This window comes from Geotrypetes seraphini, chromosome 3, assembly GCF_902459505.1.
Source record: "Geotrypetes seraphini chromosome 3, aGeoSer1.1, whole genome shotgun sequence".
NCBI classification, from domain to species: Eukaryota; Metazoa; Chordata; class Amphibia; order Gymnophiona; family Dermophiidae; genus Geotrypetes; species Geotrypetes seraphini.
The window spans coordinates 79,710,943-79,730,980 of record NC_047086.1 but is presented as its reverse complement, the minus strand read 5'-3'; the positions used below and the strand labels follow the sequence as shown (position 1 = coordinate 79,730,980).

The 20,038-nt window shown below is 42.8% G+C and overlaps 1 protein-coding gene across 2 annotated transcripts in view; it reads left to right on the top strand.

Moving 5' to 3' along the window:
• The window catches only part of PXDN (peroxidasin), a 419,029-nt gene that overhangs the window by 249,923 nt on the left and 149,068 nt on the right, over positions 1 to 20,038 (top strand). For both annotated transcript variants that reach the window (XM_033936817.1, XM_033936816.1), the window contains 2 exons: positions 1,080 to 1,352; positions 10,482 to 10,598. In XM_033936817.1, the coding sequence (XP_033792708.1) occupies positions 1,080 to 1,352; positions 10,482 to 10,598 (390 nt within the window). The remainder of the gene's footprint in view (positions 1 to 1,079; positions 1,353 to 10,481; positions 10,599 to 20,038) is intronic.

The following is a 20,038-nucleotide window of genomic DNA, read 5'->3' as shown; positions in this document are numbered from 1 at the left end:
TTATGGAGGGGAAGGTAAACAACTGGATTCTGCGGGATTTCTTGTTGGTGCAATACATATTGAAATGTGGGGAGAGGTATTTTGGTGAGAGACCAAATACTGTCTTGTAACTTGAACTTGAAGAGGACTCGGGATTCGAAGGGTAGCCAGTGCAGTTGGTGGTAGAAGGGGGTGATGTGTTCCCATTTGTTCAGGCCGAAAATGAGGCGGACAGCTGTGTTTTGAATCAGTTTTAGTCTTCTGGTGATTTTCTTTGTGGAGCTTAGGTAAATGATATTGCAATAATCCAGTATGCTGAGGATAGAGGATTGAACTAATAGTCGAAATGCAGTGTCATCGAAGTATTTCTTTATGGTACGGAGTTTCCAGAGTGCTGAAAGGCCTTTCTTGACAATGAGGTCGGTGTGATTTTCTAGGGATAGATATTTGTCAAGCGTGACTCCTAGAAATATCCTCCCAGCAGGGAATGGAGGCAAAAACTTTGTAGCAGAGATCAGCTGGGTTAGCATTGCAAAGGATACATGTGTTCACAGACAGCAAGGTACAGGCTGGGCCTGGCTATGGGAAAATATAGGTCTGTAGTGTCCAGCATACACAAGTGAGGCCTGTATGTCCAGTTTATTCATCTCAAGTCCCAAACAAAAACTTCCTAGGATAAGCAGCATAAAATCTGTTTTACTATTTGGGATCTAGCTAGGTACTTGGGACCTGGGTTGGCCACTGTTGAAAACAGGATACTAGGCTTGATGGAACTTGGTTCTGTCCCAGTATGGTAATTCTTATGTTCTTTTTAATAGTTTGACTTTCCTGTCTAGACTATGTAGTTCTTTTCTTGCTCTGTTTAATTTGATTGTAAACTGCCTTAACTTGTCTAGATTTGGCGAAGTAGAAAATTTTGTAATAAGTGATAAGGTTTCATATACAAAACTAGAATAACTAATTGATGTGACACTTAAAAAGAAAATTTAGCATGTGGAGATGGTGTCATGAAGAAATAGTTAAACTTGTTGCTTTTTCCCTCACATTGAAAAAATAGATGTTAGAAAACTTAATTTGGCTTTTGTTTTGTTTTTGAATAGCTAGACCCACTTTTGTAATTCAACCACAAAATACGGAAGTATTGGTTGGCGAGAGTGTAACACTAGAGTGTAGTGCAACAGGTCATCCACAGCCAGTTGTTTCATGGACAAGAGGAGATCGAACACCTTTACCAAATGATCCTCGTATCATCACAACTCCTTCAGGAGGACTTTATATACAGAATGTAAATCAGGAAGATAGTGGCGAATACACTTGCTTTGCCACCAACACTTTAGAAACGATCCATTCAACTGCTTATATCATAGTGCAAGGTAAGTCATATTCATTAAAGAGGTATATTTTCAAATTGTGTAGATTTCAATACAATACCCAAATCAATGGCTGTCCTCAATCTAAATGAAAGAAGATTGGTTGTAACTAATATTAATATTTCTTAATTGTAGAAACTCTCAAAATTTTACCCCCTCTTCTTCGAAACTGCGATAGCAGTTTCTAGCGCAGAGAGCCGCGCTGAATGGCCCGCACTGCTCCTGATGCTCATAGCATCGGATGCTCTATAAGCATCGGGAGCAGCGTGAGCCATTCAGCGTGGCTCCCCGCGCTAGAAACTGCTAGCGCAGTTTCGTAGAAGAGGGGGTTAATCTTCCTTACCTGTGCCAGACTAGTCCACACAAATGGGTTATTTCCGCTGCAAGCAGATGGCAAAATAAAAAAAGTCTAGAGCTGACTTTCTTATATGCATGCATGCATTTCCAGGGCCCTCCCTTGCCCTCCCCCCTTCAAAAAAAAAAATACCATCAGAGATTTTTCAGTTTTGTTATCTTATGTCTCTTTGACAGCATCAGGTGCACCCCTTACCTGTTGATGCCCCAGTTACCTGTTCTTCAAAGAGTAGTCTTTCTATTCAGGGCCTAGTCTATTAAAATGTTTTATCGTGCATTGTATTGACATTGTAATGTAGCATGCTATGCTGTACTTTGTATTGTAATTTGAATATTTTTACTGCTATAATTGTCCATTGCTTATGTTGGACTCATTCTTGCTGTATACCATCTTGCATGATTTTTTCCAAAAAAGACAATAAATTAATCATAATTAATAAGTAAGAGAGTGTGGCTCAAGCCAGGGTTCTACAGATGTGACACTCCTAGGCTTTTAATTATTTTGAAAAGCAGTGTAGTCCTTTAAGTTACTTGGGTGTAGGAAACCCTGTTAACCCTTTTCTTCTCTTTAGGGAGGCTGGAAGGAGCTTGAGCAGGTGACTTTTTAAAGTTGTCTCTAGCTGGAGTCCCTGGTTATTTTGTCTTTATTTTTATTATCATTTTTATACCGCATAAATGACTACAGATACTCAATTCAAAGTGGTTTACAATAAACAGTTAAAAGTTATAATTACCTTAGGAATATACAGATACAATGAACAATTATAGTAACAGCAACTTTTAGGAACAAACATATCCTGATTAATACACCCACATTCCCATTCCCGAGCACTTCACAACTGCTTGCAGAGACATGTCAGCAAACATATTCAATGAATAGTAGTGCCTTCAGCTTTCTTTCAAATTGTCTGACATATTTTTCCACCCGTAGTTCCTTAGGTAGGGCGTTCCAGCACACTGGGGCGATTACTGAGATCATTTGTGACCTGATGTGTTCATATTTAATGTCTTTGTGGGAGGGGATCTCCAGCAGGAGATTTTGTCCAAAGCGTAGGACCCTTGATGGTGCATATTTGCAGAGTCTAGTGAACAAATACTCAAATTCCACTGAATGCAAGGCCTTGAATGTGAACAGCAATGTCTTGAATTTCACCCTGCTGTCTATTGGAAGCCAGTATAATTTTCTTAGCAATGGTGTGGTACTCATCTGCCGTGGGTCTCCCTGCAGGAATCTTGCTGCAATGTTTGTACTGTCTGAATTTGTCTGGTCAGATACTTTGGTAGTTCTAATTGGATGGCATTGCAGTAATCTAAGACTGACAGAACAAATAAGACTACTACATTAGTCAATGCCTGAAAGGAGAGGTATGATTTCAGGCCTCAGATTCAGTATAGTTTCCCATAGGCATTTTTTTTTCAAGTCAATCAATGATACGTTGTGGATTTGTCTATGTTTATTTCCTTTTTACCTGTACCTTTGACTTTTGTACATGATGTTTTTCTTGGATGGTTGCATTTTGTATTTTCTCGTATGCATTGATCCTTTAATAAACACATTTTCAAAAAAAAAAAAAGAAAGAAAGAAAGAAGTACAAAAACAATAACAAAACAGCTCATGGCAGCGAAATAAACAATCCACTAATATAAAGTAGTGGAGACAAGCTTGCTGAAATACAATAGCATAGCATATACAGTCAGTAATAGTATCAAAAGCACCATCAATACAGTACTGTAGCAATATAAAATAAAATAAAATATATCACAAATGAAAAACCTCATGTGGTACACTCACAGTAAGCAATCAAAGGAGACCAGATATTACGAAAAATAGATTGAGAGCCTCTGCACTCGGCCACTCTGGACTCATATTTATATGCAGAGAGAACCATAGACCACCAATGAGAAACAGATATCGGTCTCTGCGTCTTCCAATGAAGTAGTACAGTCTTGATGGCCAAGCCACAGAGTATGTCAAACAGGGTCTCCATATGTCGAGGAAGTGGAGGTTCGATTGCTGAGAATCGTAGTATTATAAGGTCATAAGTCAACACTGCCGGAGAAGGAATAATATGACTCACAATATCTCCAACGTCCATCCAAAAGCCAGATACAAAGGAGCAGTCATAAAGCATGTGTTGTAGAGTTCCAGCAGACATAAGACATCTCCAACACTCGTTAGATGAAGTGGATACAACTCGTTGTTGCTTGATTGGAGTCCATACCGATTTGTGAAGAACAAAAAATAAAGATTGTCTAAGAGAGGCCGAGTGCAAAGGTCTATTTGAACGTCGCCATATCTGGTTCCATTGACTTTCAGAAACTGAACGAGAGAGATCTCGTTCCCATAAGCGCTTGGCAGGTAATAACGTGAGCGGACCTGCATTTCGGTATACACCATATATCACAGACATGACATGTGGTTTGTTACTCCATGCTGACAACAGACGAATAATAGGGGATATAGGAGTACTATGGAGATGACTCAAATCAGTCCCAAAAGTAGCCATTATGCTATGTCTAAGTTGTAAATATCTATATGCTTGATTGGGAGGCAACCCATAAGTGTATTTCAACTGTGTAAATGACATCAGGCTACCCCTCCTCATTAGGTCTCGGAGGTACCAAATCCCACACTCAATCCAGACAGACCAGTATATCATACGGGAACCCACAGTAATCTGGGGATTACCCCATATAGGTGAATAAAAAGAAAGGTAAATGGGACAACGCAATTCTCGACCAAGGGTCAGAAGTGCTTTCTGAGATACAGAAAGAGTCACCCAATCCTGGAAACATGGGGTCTCTAAAGAAAAACAAATCTTATCTAGAGAGTAGGGATGCACCAAGTCTCTCTCAATTTCACCCCAGTAAGGTAGATCAGAGATGTCCGGGGGCAAAAACCATTTGCTAACGCCATGTATTAGAGCCGCAGAGGCGTATAGAGAAAAGTGAGGGAAATTAACTCCTCCCATGTGCCAAGGCTTTTTAAGGGTAGATAATGCAATGTGAGGTGGCTTCCCTTTCCACAGAAATTGTACAAGAATTTTATCCAGTTTTTTAAAGAAAGTAGGGGGAAACGGAAGAGGGAGCATTTGTAAAACGTATAATATTTGGGGAGTCATCATCATGTGTATGGACTCTAGCCTACCCCACCACGTCAAATGCAAGGGGGACCATTGGGTGCATAGCGCTTGAATCTTGGTCAAGAGATTTGTAACATTCAGATCTATTGTGTCCTGCCAGGTGTTGCAAAAACGAATGCCCAAGTATTTAAGATCATGTGGACACCACGTAAGGCCAAAAGGGGATATCATTGCCTGAGTACAATGCGAATTCAAAGGGAGTACCTCAGTCTTATCCCAGTTGATGGTATAACCAGACAAAGTGCCAAATCCAGAGAGAAGTGTAAGCACAGCCGGTAGAGTGGTTTCCAGATTGGATACATAAAGAAGCACATCATCCGCAAATGCGGACAGATGCACCTCTCGGGGACCCACTTTTATGCCCTGGATGGCAGCTGAGGAGTCCAAACGTCGCAATAAAGGCTCCAGGGCCAGGTTGAACAGGAGGGGCGATAGGGGACACCCCTAGCGAGTTCCCCTGGATAGAGAAAAATAAGAGGAAAAATGCCCATCCACATTCAACCTGGCCCTAGGATTAGAGTACAATAGGCGCACCATGTCAATGAATACATCACCTAATTGGAACCAGTTTAAGGTATGAAACAAATATTTCCATTCCACATAATCAAAAGCCTTTTTGGCATCTAATGACATCACACATTGAGGGATGGAGACATGACGGGCAGCCTGTAATACATGACATAGTACTCTAGAATTATCAGCTGTAAGTTGTCCCTTTACAAAGCCGCATTGAGTAGGATGTATAAGCAAAGGAAGAACCTTAGCGAGCCTATCAGCAAGTATTTTAGCATAAATTTTACAATCATAATTGAGTAACAAAATTGGTCTATAATTTTTAGGGAGCATTGGATCACGTCCAGGCTTGGGGAAAACCACTATATCCGCTTCAGCAAAGGTTCCTCCACTCGAGCCCCTCTCCATAAAGTCAGTGTAAAGCCGAGTGAGTAATGGTATCATCATGGTTTGAAAGGTTTTATAGAAACCCAGGGGGAGACCATCCCCTCCCGGGGCCTTGCCTGTCCGTAATCCACCAATGGCCGCACTGATATCTGATGGAGATAAGGGTTGATTGAGTTCCTCATGAAGCTTAGATGGAAGAGAAGGAGGCAACAGGTCTCGGAAGAATTCGGCAAAGTCAGTCTCAGAGGGAGTAACTCCCGAAGTATAGAGTTTCTCATAAAAGGAGCGAAACTGATCGGTGATGGCTACAGGGTCTGTGATGAGAGAGTCCCCCTGTTTAAGGACAACACTATGACGAGCTCTTTTTTTTTGTTTAAGGTAGTTAGCTAGTAAGGTACCCGCTTTGTTTCGATGTTCATAATATAAAGTACCTTCATGTAACAACATTACACCAGCTTGCTCAGATAGAATGGTATTATACTGGAATTTCAACTTACGGATTTGTATCAAATCTGAGGCAGCCGTTGAACCTCCAAGGATTTTATTTGAGCATCAAGATCAAGCAGAGATTGTTTACGAGATTTGGTAAGATGAGCCGAATAGGCTATGATGCGACCTCTCAGGTACGCCTTATAGGCATCCCAAACCATCTGATAAGATACAAGCGGTGTATCATTGTACATGAAATATTCAGTTGTCCATAGTTCCACCTGGGAAAGGAAATCATGATCTTGCAAAAGAGCAACATTCAAGCGCCATGAAGGTGTAGAGGGTGAGGGGGTCGAGAGAGCATATGATATCGATATGGCAGAATGGTCCGAAAGAGGGCAGGAGAGTATAGATGAAGAGAGAACAGAGTGTATGAGCGAATTAGACATAAGGAAGTAATCCAGTCGCATAGCAGATGCATGAGGCGCTGACCAAAAGGTATACTCTTGATCTTTGGGGTGAAAGAGACGCCATACATCAGCGAGGTCATAGGACTGAATGATATTTCTTAAGAGCGAATGGGTCGTAGGCAAGCGATAGGAGGAGTGAGATTTTCGGTCTAAGTGGGAATCCAAAACCAAATTCCAGTCTCCACCCATAATGATATAGTCAGTAGAAAGGGAAGCCAGCTCCTTGGAGATCTCATGAAAGAACTTTGGGTCTGCAGTATTGGGTCCATATAGCGAGAGGAATGTATACCTACTGGAAGCTATATCAAGGGTGACTGATACCCATCTACCCTGGGAGTCATGGGAGGAGCCAATTATAGTGTAGTGAAGATGTTTGGATAATAAAATAGCAACCCCTCCCTTAGTGGAAACAGCTGGGGAGAAGAAACAATGTGAGACCCAATCCCTCTTCAGTTTGGCAGATTCAATGACATTCAGCTTGGTTTCTTGCAAAAAGACTACCTGTGCAGAGTGATGTTTACAAAACAGCAGCATTTTTTTCCTCTTGATAGGATGATGTAAGCCTCTGATATTCAGAGATAAGACCTTACATACTCCCATCAGCATTGAGTAACATCAGAGTCAGTATCAATAACAGTACAGCATCAGTGCTAAAAGTCACATGCCAAGCAAATCTCAGACTTGTAAGCCACTGCCTTGAGCTAAAACTAAAAAGAAAAACCCCATACATACCCACAATCATACATCCCCCCTCCCCCCGTCAAACATAACAACTCCCAACCACCCACAAGACAGATAGATGCCTTGTAACCAACCTGCCCAAAAGGCGACCCTAAGGCCTGCGGAGGGGAGGAGACACAGCAACAACACGGAGGCTCAGAATCCTCTCACCCCCCCAGCGATCCCCTTGTAAGAGGATGAGTCAAACATTAAACATCAATGGTGAAAACACAGAACCAATATCCACCAAAGTGGAGCAACAACAGCAGAATAGTTATACAACCACCCGTTCACACAACATTATTTGAAGTCATGGCAAGCACAAATATGAATAATATTAAAACAGAATATCAGGTATCCATACGCACAAGGTCCCCTTGCTCTTTCAAAAACTTATCCACTTCATTAGGATCTGTGTAAGTTTTGGTTCTATTTTGATATGTGATCTTAAAGCGTGCAGGAGCCAAGAGACCAAAACGGGCCTCTATTGCACACAGTCGGGGACGCAGGGCAAGAAATTTTCAGCGCTTCTCTGCCGTATCTTTTGTGTAATCTGCAGAAATATAAATTGACTGCCCCTGCCACTAAACTTTTTTCAGAGATCTCATTTTATCTAGTATCATAGCAACATGTGGAAAACGCAGTAGTTTCAATACCATCGGGCGTGCCTGTTGGGAGCCTGAAGGCGCCTTGGTCAGCACTCTATGGGCTCGTTCCACCTCAAGGGCCCGATCAAATTTGAGGGATAACACCTTGGGAAGCCAGTCCTCAAAAAATTTGCAGGCATCCGACCCTTCCGTTCCTTCATGTAAGCCGTTGACGCGGAGGTTCTGTCTTCTACCGCGATTCCCGAGGTCCTCCAGGAGACTCTCTAGTGCATGCAGGGCTCGGCGGTCCATCTTCTGATTAGTGGCAATCTCATCAACTACCTGGTGTTTGCGTTCCAGAACGAGTAGTCTGGCATCCATCGCCGAGAATTTTTCAGTTAAGTTCATAATTTCATGTTTGATGTCTTTTATATCATCTTTGCTTTCTGACATCATGTTAGAAATTAACTGTAATTGCTCCGAAATGGTCAAGTCAGGATCGCCACGTGGTCGGGCCGCTTCCCCCTTCATAGACGTCGGTGGGTCTTGTTTCGGTCTTTTTGCACCCGAAGTGCCGGCGAAAGCAGCCTCAATTTTGCCCTGCTTAGGTTGAGGCATCTTTTCGTTGCAAAAGGAGCAGAGTATGAGCAGGTAGAGTTAGTGATATGTGCTGTGTATCGGGATCGCTAGCGGGAGCTCGGGATCTAAGCCTCCATCTTGTTCGGGCTCTCTAGCGCCCCCCCCCCCATAGGCATTTTTAACTATTTGCTGATCCTATATGGTAATATCAAAATTTGAGTCCTACCATACTCCCAGATCTCTCACCTCTCCCACATTTGACTCTATAAGAGAGTTGTTCTATGTAAGCTAGAATTTGGATTGGAGAAACTGGGTCTCTTTTCCCTGGAGAAGAGGAGACTTAGAGGGGATATGATAGAGACTTATAAGATCATGAGGGGCATAGAGAGAGTAGAGAGGGACAGATTCTTCAAACTTTCAAAAAATAAAAGAACAAGAGGCCATTCGGAAAAGTTGAAAGGGGACAGATTCAATACAAACGCCAGGAAGTTCTTCTTTACCCAACGTGTGGTGGACACTTGGAATGCGCTTCCAGAGGACGTTATAGGGCAGAATACAGTACTGGGATTTAAGAGAGGATTGGACATTTTCCTGCTGGAAAAGGGAATAGAAGGGTATAAATAGAGGATTACTGCTCAGGTCCTGGACCTGTTGGGCCGCCGCGTGAGCGGACTGCTGGGCAAGATGGACCTCAGGTCTGACCCAGCAGAGGCATTGCTTATGTTCTTATGTTCTTATCACTTTTTCCTCTCCATTTATTGATTTTGCTGTATAGATGTGAGTCTTATAGGTTGGGAGAGGAGGAGTTCTCAGCTGAAGTGGGTACAGTGGTCCTTGTGGAGAACCAGCAGGTCTGGTTTTAGCTAGAGAGCTGGTATTCCTGCAATCCTGGCCTCTAGCTTCGGAGAAGACATCCAAGGTGACAGCAGGCAAGACTCAAGGAAACTAATAGCCGAAATGTCCTAGTAAATGGGCTAGATTTGATCTGGGATGGAGTTCCCTTGTAGCACCTGGCAACAATTCATATGACTGACACCACTGAACAGATAAAATTTATGTGCCAACCCTTTTGGGACCATGAATTTTTTTTATTTTTTTTTTTAAGTAGAAAAACTGTTGTTACCCTCCTGGAGATCAGAGAGGCCTAGTAAAACTACATGCCAAGCAATTTCTTCAATCAAAAAAGGAAAGCAGATCACAGGGCACTGGATATACTGGTAGAATCAGAACTGACATCCAGTTCTGCCCACATATTTCCTCTGGGAGCCTAGACACTGGCTGGACAGACTTCTGGAGTGACCATTCAGGGACAGTACTTCATGTTCCCCCTCATTCAAGATTTATTTCTGAAAGATTCTTTCCATTCAATTTTATTGACTTTTTTAAAGTCAGGTTTTGCTTTGATGGTGAACTGGAAATCAAACACAAAAACAAGAACAAATATATCTGCAAAAAGAAGCAGCAGAGATGACTGTCCACCAATGGCAGACAGGATGTTTGTGGAAGCCAAATGTCTCAATGGAAGCCAAATGGAGTCTATTTAATATAAATAATCCAAAATGTAACCTTTGCCTTCGGTTTTCTTAACTTTGACACTAGCTCCCTGTAAGAGGAATGAAGTCAGATCTGAGGGGGGTGGGGGGGTTCTCTGTAGCCATCTGCTGGCAGGACACTAGAACCCACTAGTCTGGACTGGTCAGACAGAACTGTAGGAAAGGAAATTAACAGGTAAGTTTCAATTTCACCTTAAAAATATATTTAATAAAGATGAACTTGCTCCTTCTTGAATACTTAGTAGGTTATTCAAGCTTTACGTACTTTATGCTGCCAGTGAAATTTCTATGAAGAGATGCTATTTTAAATCTTCAGATCTCATGTGTGATTAGGTAGCAAAATTTTTCTCTTCGCCATTTGTGTTCACAGCATACATTTTTCCTTTCTTTTTGATAGCTGTGCCACAGTTTACTGTTACTCCTCAAGACAGAAATGTAATTGAGGGAAGCACTGTTGATTTCCACTGTGAGGCACAGGGCTACCCTCAGCCAGTAATTGCTTGGACTAAAGGAGGTGAGTAACAAGTTTGTTTTATTTTAATGGATTTGTTTTGTGAGATTGTTTTCACTCGTGTATAAATTTACAAAATTGTTTGAAGATACTTACTTAGGAACTGAATTCTAATAAGGCTGTTATCTGTCCAGTATAATTTGGAAAGGCAGGTTTAAAATCTAAACATTATTGGGCTGGATAATTCTAACTTTGTAAGATAGGCTCATGATTTGGCTTTTATGAAAATTTTCTAGATCTGAGGGATAAACAGCTACCTAAACGTGGAAAAATAAAAAGTAGGTGACAACCGGGGTTGATTTAGGGGGAAGGTGGAGGGGGGGGAAAAACTTGGAGCCTAGCACTTATTTCCAGTGTAATAGGAATGGTATGCTGAACAATAGGGTTGTGCATCTGTGCTCATGAGCATACTGCAAATGTCAATCACAGCTTTTCAACTCCTCCTTCTTCTCTATGGTCTCTGCTGCCCCCTTCAGTTCTTCCTTCTGCAGGCAACCATAAAGGTGTCTTTCTGATGTATTCTGTTTATTTCTTTATTGTTTTGTGGTAACTTTTTCGGTTTGTTTGGGTTTTTTTACGTGGTTTCAAGGGACTGCTTTGCCTACTTATAGAGGAGCAGATATTTAGGTCCGGATTCTGTATAGGACGCCCAGTCTCAGAAGCCGCCGGTGTTACAGATGCCGGTTAAAGAATCGGGTTGTTGTAGATGTAACAGCTAAGCTTATCGCTGCAAGGGATCTCCCTGCTGTCATGTTTTTATCAGCTGTGACTGTGGCCACCAGTCCACCTACCCTCGAACGAAGATGGCAGGAGGGATGTCCAATCCCTCCTGCCGGCAACCCCCGAACAAAACCATCAGGAGGGGGCCCAATCCTTCCTGCAGGAACCCCTCCCCACCCGGATACCCCCACCTGAACCCCTCCTAATCCCCCCTGCCCGGACCCCCCTCTAATGTGATATGGACGGAATTAGGCGGGCCTGCCCTTCCCCGGTGCATTGTGTGATGCGCCAGGGAGGGGCCTAAGGCCTGATTGGCCCAGGCACCTAAGGCTCCTCCCATGGGTGGGCCCTTAGGTGCCTTGGCCAAACGGAATCTTAGGTAGGCCAATGTGCCTAAGGCCCCTCCCAAAGGCACATGGGCCTACTTAAGATTCTGGTTGAACCAGGCACCTAAGGCCCCGCCCAAGGGAGGGGCCTTAGGCATGGGCCAATCTGGTCTTAGGTCTCCCCGGTGCATCCCAAAATACACCAGGAAGGGGGAGGCCCGCCTCATTCTGGGGGAGGTGGGCCTGCCGGCCAGACAGAGAGAAGACCCGACCGGCCATCATTTCAGGTTAGAGGGGGTCCGGGGAAGGTGGGGGGCTTAGGAGGGGTTCGGGTGGGGGTGTTTTCAAACAACGTTGTGAAGAGTCTTATTTGCATTTTTTTGTGTGTTTTCTGTTATTACTGAGTTACGTTTAGCTGAACTAGCTGAAACCTGGTCTCAACAGCAACAGCTAGAGCAGAAGTTGTGGAAGAACTTACCTTTCTTTCTGTTTTAAAGTTTTGAACATATTAGGTTTGGGGTTCACCTTACTGTGCCAGAGAACTTATTTGGGCTGGTGTGCTCAGGACTCTGAGGAGAAATTCACTACTGCGCAGAGAACCTGCTAACTATATTATGGGTGGGTGTTTGTTCTGTTGGCTTTGCTGTTCTAGCAAAATAAAGACTCGCATGTTCTGGAGGGTTCATAGACAACGGCGCGAAAGACAAAAGCGCGCGCCGACAATTGAGCGCAGCGCGCGCCACCACGCCGCTCTAAATTACAGTTTTTAGGTGCTCCGACGGGGGTTTTTATTGGGGAACCCCCCAGTTTACTTAATAGACATCGCGCCGGCGTTATGGGGGGTGTGGGGGGTTGTAACAAAGTTTCAGATTCCAGGTGCATCCAGACTTTCTTTTGAAGTGGCTGATTGCCCTAGAATATCCAGGACACTTTGGCTCTTTGATTGCGCAGCGCTAGTCCAAAAAGGATAGCAGAAGTTGTCTCAGCGTAAGCTAAGGTTTCAGCGTAAGCCTTAGGTTTCAGCATAAGCCTTAGGCGTAAGCCAAGTCATAGGAGATGTTTCAGTGCTGGTACAGCAGAGAAAAGTTAGAGCCAATCAATGCCCCAATTTCATTTATTCTGGTGTTCCTCCAAGAGGGCCTTGGTGGCAATTATTTCTGCCAGGAGAGTCTCAGAATTGCAGGCCATGCCGTGAAGAGAGCCATTCCTCAGGATCACAGAAGCAGGAGTAAACTTGTGTACCATTCCCTCCTTCTTCTGAAGGTCGTGTCATGTCATCCAGGAGTTTAGGTTGCCAGCATTTCACCCCACAGGGTCCAAGAAAAAAGACGAGGCCTTAAAGGTTTTGGACATGAGGAGAGTCCCATTGCTTTACTTGGAGGTGACCAATGAGTTTTATCTCTTAGATCATCTTTTCATGTTAACCAATTAGGCGAGATGAGGCAAACCAGCTTCCAAGGCCACTGTCTCTAGATGGATTCGTAGAGCGATATCCTCTGTATACATGGGTTGCGGCAAACAGCTGCCTATCTCATTGAAGGCTTATTTGGCAAGAGGAGTGGCCTCCTCTTAGGTGAAGCAAGGGCAATTCCTCCTGAGGAGAATATCACTTTTGGATCCTCAGTACTAAGTGCAGGCTCATCTCTCCCATCCTAGACTTTGGGGACTGTTTAGGTATGTCCCTATCGTTCAGCATACCATCCTTATTGCACTGGAAAAAGAGATTAGGTTCTTACCTTGATAATATTTTTCCAGTAGATAGGGTTGGTATGCTGATCCCCCCACCCCCACCACCCAGTAAGTTTCCAAGTTTATTGTAAATTTGATTAAGGGAAAGAACAAATTAAAAACATCAGCGATGAACAAGCAAATTTTAACTCAGATGAGCACAAAACACAAAATAAATGAACTAAGAACAAGCAGGAGAGGGGGAGAACTACAATAAATACAGGAAAGAAAACAAATAAAGGAAAAGAACAAAAGGACTGAAGGGGTCAATAAGAAAAGAATTACAGGTTCATTAGTCGAAAGCATCGATTAATAGGAATTTTTTTAAAGCTCCTTTAAATTTGTCTAAATTTTGCTCTTCCTGAAGATAAGTAGGTAATTCATTCCAAATTGTAGGTGCAGTAACTAAGAATATTGTTGATCTATGGGTATTAATAATTTTTAGAGAAGGAACTCAGAGTAGATGTTGTCCAGTGGATCTTACGGATCTATTAGATTCATAAGGTATAAGATTTTTGTCAAGGAAGGCCGGTTCCTTGGTTCTGATGGTTTTGAATGTTAAGAGGGCAATTTTATAGGTTATTCTATGTTGGACTGGAAGCCAATGGGATTTTTTTTAACAGAGGGGTAACGTGTTCATATTTTCATGCGTTTGTAATGACTTTTGCGGTATTTTGTATTAACTGAAGGTATCTAATGTCTTTCTGACAGATTCCCTTATATGAAGAGTTACAATAATCTATTTTTGAGATGATAAGAAAATGAATCAAAATATTGCACCTGTTTTTTGACTCAAGCTTGTGACCTGGATTGGCTACTGTTAGAAACATGATGCTGGGCTTCATAGACCTTCAGTTTGTCCTAGTATGGCAATTCATATGTTCTTAAGCTTATGGTCAGCTCCATAGCTAAGATTTTACTGTCAGTCAGACTATTGGGAAGAATGGCTGAGCTCCATAAATATTTAAGCTGTTTGTTTCCTGCTTAACTTGAATTTTCTTACATTCATTGTTCTTCTCAGGCTTGTTAATGATTTAACTACATTATTGTTCATTCAGTGATTGTTTTAAATTCATCTGATCAGATTAGACACCTGGTTTTGGGGAAGTCCCCATCCTTCTCCTGTCTCTTCCTGTAGGACTGTCACTGGCTTTGGTACGAATTGAAGGGGGCAGCAGAGACCATGCAGGAGGAGTTGAAAAGCTGTGATTGACATCTTCTGCAGTATACCCATGAGCACAGATGGACAACGATATTGCTGAAGGGCTGTTAGGTAAGATTTGCCTCTGTGCGGATGATACCAAAATCTGCAAGAGTAGATACCCCAGATGAAATACCCAAATGGTGTGAATAATATGAAGAAAAACCTAGTGAAGCTTGAAGAATGGCCTGAAATTTAGCAGCTAAAATTTAATGCTAAGAAAGGAAAAGTACAGTTTAGAGGGTGAAGTACTTATGTGCACGACAGAAGAGCGGGACTTGGGTGTGATTGTACGTGATGATCTTAAGAAGACCAAACAGGTTGAAAAGGTGTCAGCAAAAGCTAGAGGGATGCTAGGGTGCATAGGAAGAAGTATGGCCAGTAGGAAAAAGGAGGTATTTATGCCCCTGTATAAGACTCTGGTGCGATCTCATTTAGAATATTGTGTACAATTCTGGAGACTGCACCTTCAAAAAGATATAAAAAGGATGGAGTCGGTCCAGAGGAAGACTACTATAATGGTGTATGGTCTTCATCATAAGGTGTATGGGGACAGACTTAAAGATCTCAATCTGTATACTTTGGTGGAAAGGCGGGAGAGGGAAGATGTTTAAATACCTATGTGGTGTAAATGCGCATTAGCCAAGTCTTTCATTTGAAAGGAAGCTCTGCATAGAGTGGGCATAGGATGAAGAGGTGATAGGCTCAGGAGTTATCTAAGGAAATACTTTTTTACAGAAAGGGTGGTAGATACGTGGAACAGTCTCGCGGAAGAGGTGGTGGAGCCAGAGACTGTGTCTGAATACAAGAAAGCGTGGGATAGGCACGTGGGATTTCTTAGATGAAGAGATAATGGTTACTGCAGATGGGCAGACTGGATGGACCATTTGGCCTTTTTCTGCCATCATGTTTCTATGTAACCCTATGATTCAGCATACCATCTCTATCTGCTGGAAAAGATATTATCAAGGTAAGAACCTAATCTCTTTTTTCTACATGAGGCTCATAAATCTAGGCAAATAAATGGCAGGCTTACATTTATAAGTTTAATTTTTAGGCTCCTAAAATTTAGATGAATTTTCAGCTGAAAATTTAGATGAATTTTCAGCTGAAAATTTATTCTGCTAAGTTTGGCTGGAAATAAAGCACAAATGTAGGAGCCTTAGGAGCATACATTTCAGAACTCAGCTTTTTTTGAACATCATGCCCATTATTATTAAATTATAAAATTCTTCTTAAGCATCTATCCCTCACAGATGTGGGTCATATCATTATAATCTGGCACTGGTTACTTTTTTTGAATTCTCTACAAAGGGTATTAATAAACATTTTTATGCATATGTGAAAGTTCCCACAGCCTCGCAGCATGCCTCAGTTCTTTTTTTCCCACATAGTTGTGAAGATATTTCTTTGAAGACCCCCTTCCCTGATGAGTTTCAGACCTTGTTTTGACATTTTTCCTATTTATTTCAGATATTCTTCAGATTCATTGTAATTATGTCTCAGAAATCTTTTTTTTTCCTGCTGCCTCTCATATATTTTAAAACAGTTTTATATTCTGCACCTAACAAACACATAATTTTCCTATCAATGTATTTTAAAAATACTGTACATACATTATATATATATATATATATATATATATATATATATATACACACACACAATATATTAGGACATATAATAATAATAATAATAACAACAGTTTATATACCGCAGGACCGTGAAGTTCTATGCGGTTTACAAAGATTAAAAGAAGGTACAAATAGATTGAACTTAACAGGGTGGAAGCTAGTGATTAATAGCTCAAGGGGTCAAATATTGAGGAGAAAGAGTTGTACGGGTCAGCTGCCTAGATATTTCAGGAACAGATATGTTTTTAGGCATTTCCTGAATTCCCCATAAGTAGCGGGCGTAAGTAATTGTTCTAAATCTTTACCCCATAATGCTGCCTGATGTGAGAAAAGGTGTTGATGGTGTCTTTTGAGTTTACATCCTCTAACTGGGGGGGAAACGAAGATAGAATGTGAACTTCTCTTATGTCTGTTGGCTGAGAAGGAGAAAAGGTCAGTTATGTATTAGGGGCTAGTCCATATAGTACTTTAAAGCAGAAACAGGCGAACTTAAACTTTACGCGTGCCTCCATCGGTAGCCAATGCAGCTGTCGGTAGTAAGGTGTCACATGATCAAACTTCTTCAGCCCGAAAATTATATAGGGCTCCTTTTACAAAGCTGCATTAGCAATTTCCCAGTGACAAATGCCCCAAAGCCCATTCTGTTCCTAAAGGCTTTGGTGCATTTGCCAAAGGAATATTACTACCGTGGCTTTGTAAAAGGGGCCCTTAAATCCCTATACAGATATCCTAGTCCAGAAATATATGGATATTAAGTGAACAGTGAGGATGAGCCAAAAAATTGTCCAGGTAATATTGAGCTGGATAAGTTATACATTTAACTGAATGGATAATGTCTCTTGGTGACCATTTCTGGAAAAAGATGACTAAAGTGGCAGATCCAAAATATTGAGAGTAGCTGATTTTTCATGTCAAGGGTCTAGAAGCAGTCTGAAAAAATTAATTTTTCAAATTAAAGGATGGGAGGGGGGGCTGGACTGTTGTAGTACAAATTGTTTGCTCTAACAGAATTCATTAAAACCTCATTTTATATTTCTGGTGATTTTAATCCTCCCCCCCCCCCCAAGAGAGGGTCACATATATTCAGTTCCATCACCTATGCAAACTATTTGTATTAATTATTAATCATGGGCTTCTGACATCAAACAGTTCCCTAAGAGATCCTTTAACAATTGTGATCCTCTCTTGGAAAACATGACTAAATTTCACTAGACTTTAGTCATGCTTTCCCAGAGCTGGTCATAATTGTTTAAACTGCATACTTGAATTTATTTTGGATCATAGGAACTGCTATGGTGGTCTCATTGCTTGCAGTCTCCTTAAAGCTAGTCATGTCTGAGCAAAACAATGGCAAATTGGCATAGTGATCACACTAGGAGAAAAAGATACATGGTTTGAAAAGATCATTGATGCAATCCAGTTTGGGGGGAAGCCATCCAGCTGAAACCACTACTTTCTCAAGAGGCTCTCAGCTTGTTTAATTATTACCTTAGGACTTGCAGAGCTAGTAAAATAAGTCTCATTCAGGCTACTAGTTCTGCTTCAGGAATTGCTTGACAACGGGTACAGGTATTTGGTAGCTTCAATTATCCCAGGACAAGCAGGCAGCATATTCTTGACTGATGGGTGACGGCACCGACGGAGTCCCGGTATGGACAATTTTAGAGTGATTGCACTCTAAGAACTTAGAAAGTTCTAGTTAGGCCGCACCGCGCGTGCGCGAGTGCCTTCCCACCCGACGAAGGCGCGCGGTCCCCAGTTTCTTAGTTTCCGCGGAGCTAAGAAGACGCATGTTTCCAACGGCTGTTGGAAATTTTTTTCATTGTTACTCGCCTTCCCGCTCGCGCGTTCTTTTTCTTCGAGAATTGTTCTCTTTCTTATTTTATTTCGTTTGTGTTAAAAAAAAAAAAAAATCACTTTTTTTCGATTTTTTTCGGTCGGCCCCGGCGGGGCCTGTTGGCACCATCGAAGCCTCGGGCTTCGATTTTGCTACGGCCGTTTTTCCCTTCATGCCCTTTCACCAGGTTTTAAAAAGTGTCAGCGGTGTGCGCGCCCTATATCTTTATCCGACCCGCACAAGTGGTGCCTGCAGTGTATGGGTCCGGACCATAGGGCAGAAACGTGCACCCGCTGTAGTTCTCTTCAAAAGAGAACTTTAAAAAATCGTCAAATACAGCAGCGGATCCTTTTCGGTACCGCTATGGAAGTTCCACCGGTATCAACTCCTGCAACTTCCTCCAAGTCGACACCGGTAGTGTCGGCACCGCAAGATCCATCGCCGGTGTTGCACCCCGTAGGTAAGCCGGCTAAGAAGCCTTCCCCTACTGTTCTCGGGCCGCCAGTCGAGCATGCAGTGAGCCAAGTCCTGCAGACTGCGCGCCGACCCCGTAAGCACTCCGCTCCCATTGAAGTTACTGCCTCTTCATCGGCATCGACTTCGCCTGAGCGTCGAGCTGCACCGCAGGTACCGAGCAAGAAAAAAGCGGTACCGGTGCCATCGGGACCGACTCTGGATGAGCGTATTGCCTCCATCCTACAGGCAACTGCAACAATTGCTCCCAGCTCTACTGACTCCGAACCTTCCAGTGTCGGTACCTACTGAGCCTTCGGTGCCGATTGTCGACCAGCCCCTTTTATCGGCATCGACGTTATCGGCACCGCAAAAATCTATGTCTATACCTGTTCTGTCGGCAGAGCCGAAGTCTCTTCGGCGCACTGCTCACTCGGCTTCTGATCCGGTACCGTTCTCTGACACCCGTACCGCTATGCAGTCACCAGGTACGGTATCGACACATTCAGGGAAATCGGTACGCAAGACCAAGCATACCGAATCCTCCACTCCCCTTTCTCAGGGCCGTCTTCAATCAGTACGGGACCCTGATTTGTGGGATGATTCTGACGATCCCCTCGGTACCGAGGAAGATTATTCGTCTGATGAGGATGATCCATCGGTGCAGGATCCTGCTAGTAAGCCAGAGCACTCCTCCTTCACCAAGTTCCTAAAGGAGATGTCAGACACCCTTTCAATTCCTCTAGAGTCTGACTCTAAAAAATCCAAGACATTTCTCGATGCCTTGGATTTTGACCAACCTCCCAAAGAGTTTTTGAAGTTACCCCTCCATGACATCTTGAGGGAAACTTTTTACAATAATTTGGAAACTCCTCTAACAATTCCAGGAGCTCCTAGAAAACTGGAATCACTTTATAAAGTGATTCCTATTCCAGGGTTTGACAAACACCAACTTCCCCTTGAGTCCCTGCTGGTGGAGTCGACCCTAAAGAAATCTACGGGAGCTAGTGTATATGCCTCTGTCCCTCCTGGCAGAGAGGGCAAGGCCATGGATAAATTTGGGAAACGTCTTTACCAAAATGCGATGTTGGCCAACCGTTCAGGTAATTACGCATTTCACTTCTCTTTTTACCTGAAACATCTCATCCAACAGGTGGCCTCTTTTCAAAAGTATATTCCGGACCGCAAACTTCCTGCATTTCAACAATGCACTTCCAGCCTTTTGCAACTCAGGAAGTTTATGGTCCGTTCAATTTATGATACTTTTGAACTGACTTCACGGGCCACTGCTATGTCTGTAGCGATGAGACGGTTGGCATGGCTCCGAGTCTCAGACCTGGATGTGAACCACCAGGACCGGCTTGCCAATGCGCCCTGCCTAGGGGATGAGCTGTTTGGGGAGTCCATGGATACCACCACGCAAAAGCTTTCTGCCCATGAAACACGGTGGGACACCTTGTTGAAAAATAAGAAGAAACCTCCTCCTCCTCGACCATTTAGACAACAACCATCTTATCAGAGGAGGTTTTCTGCTCGGCCGGTTC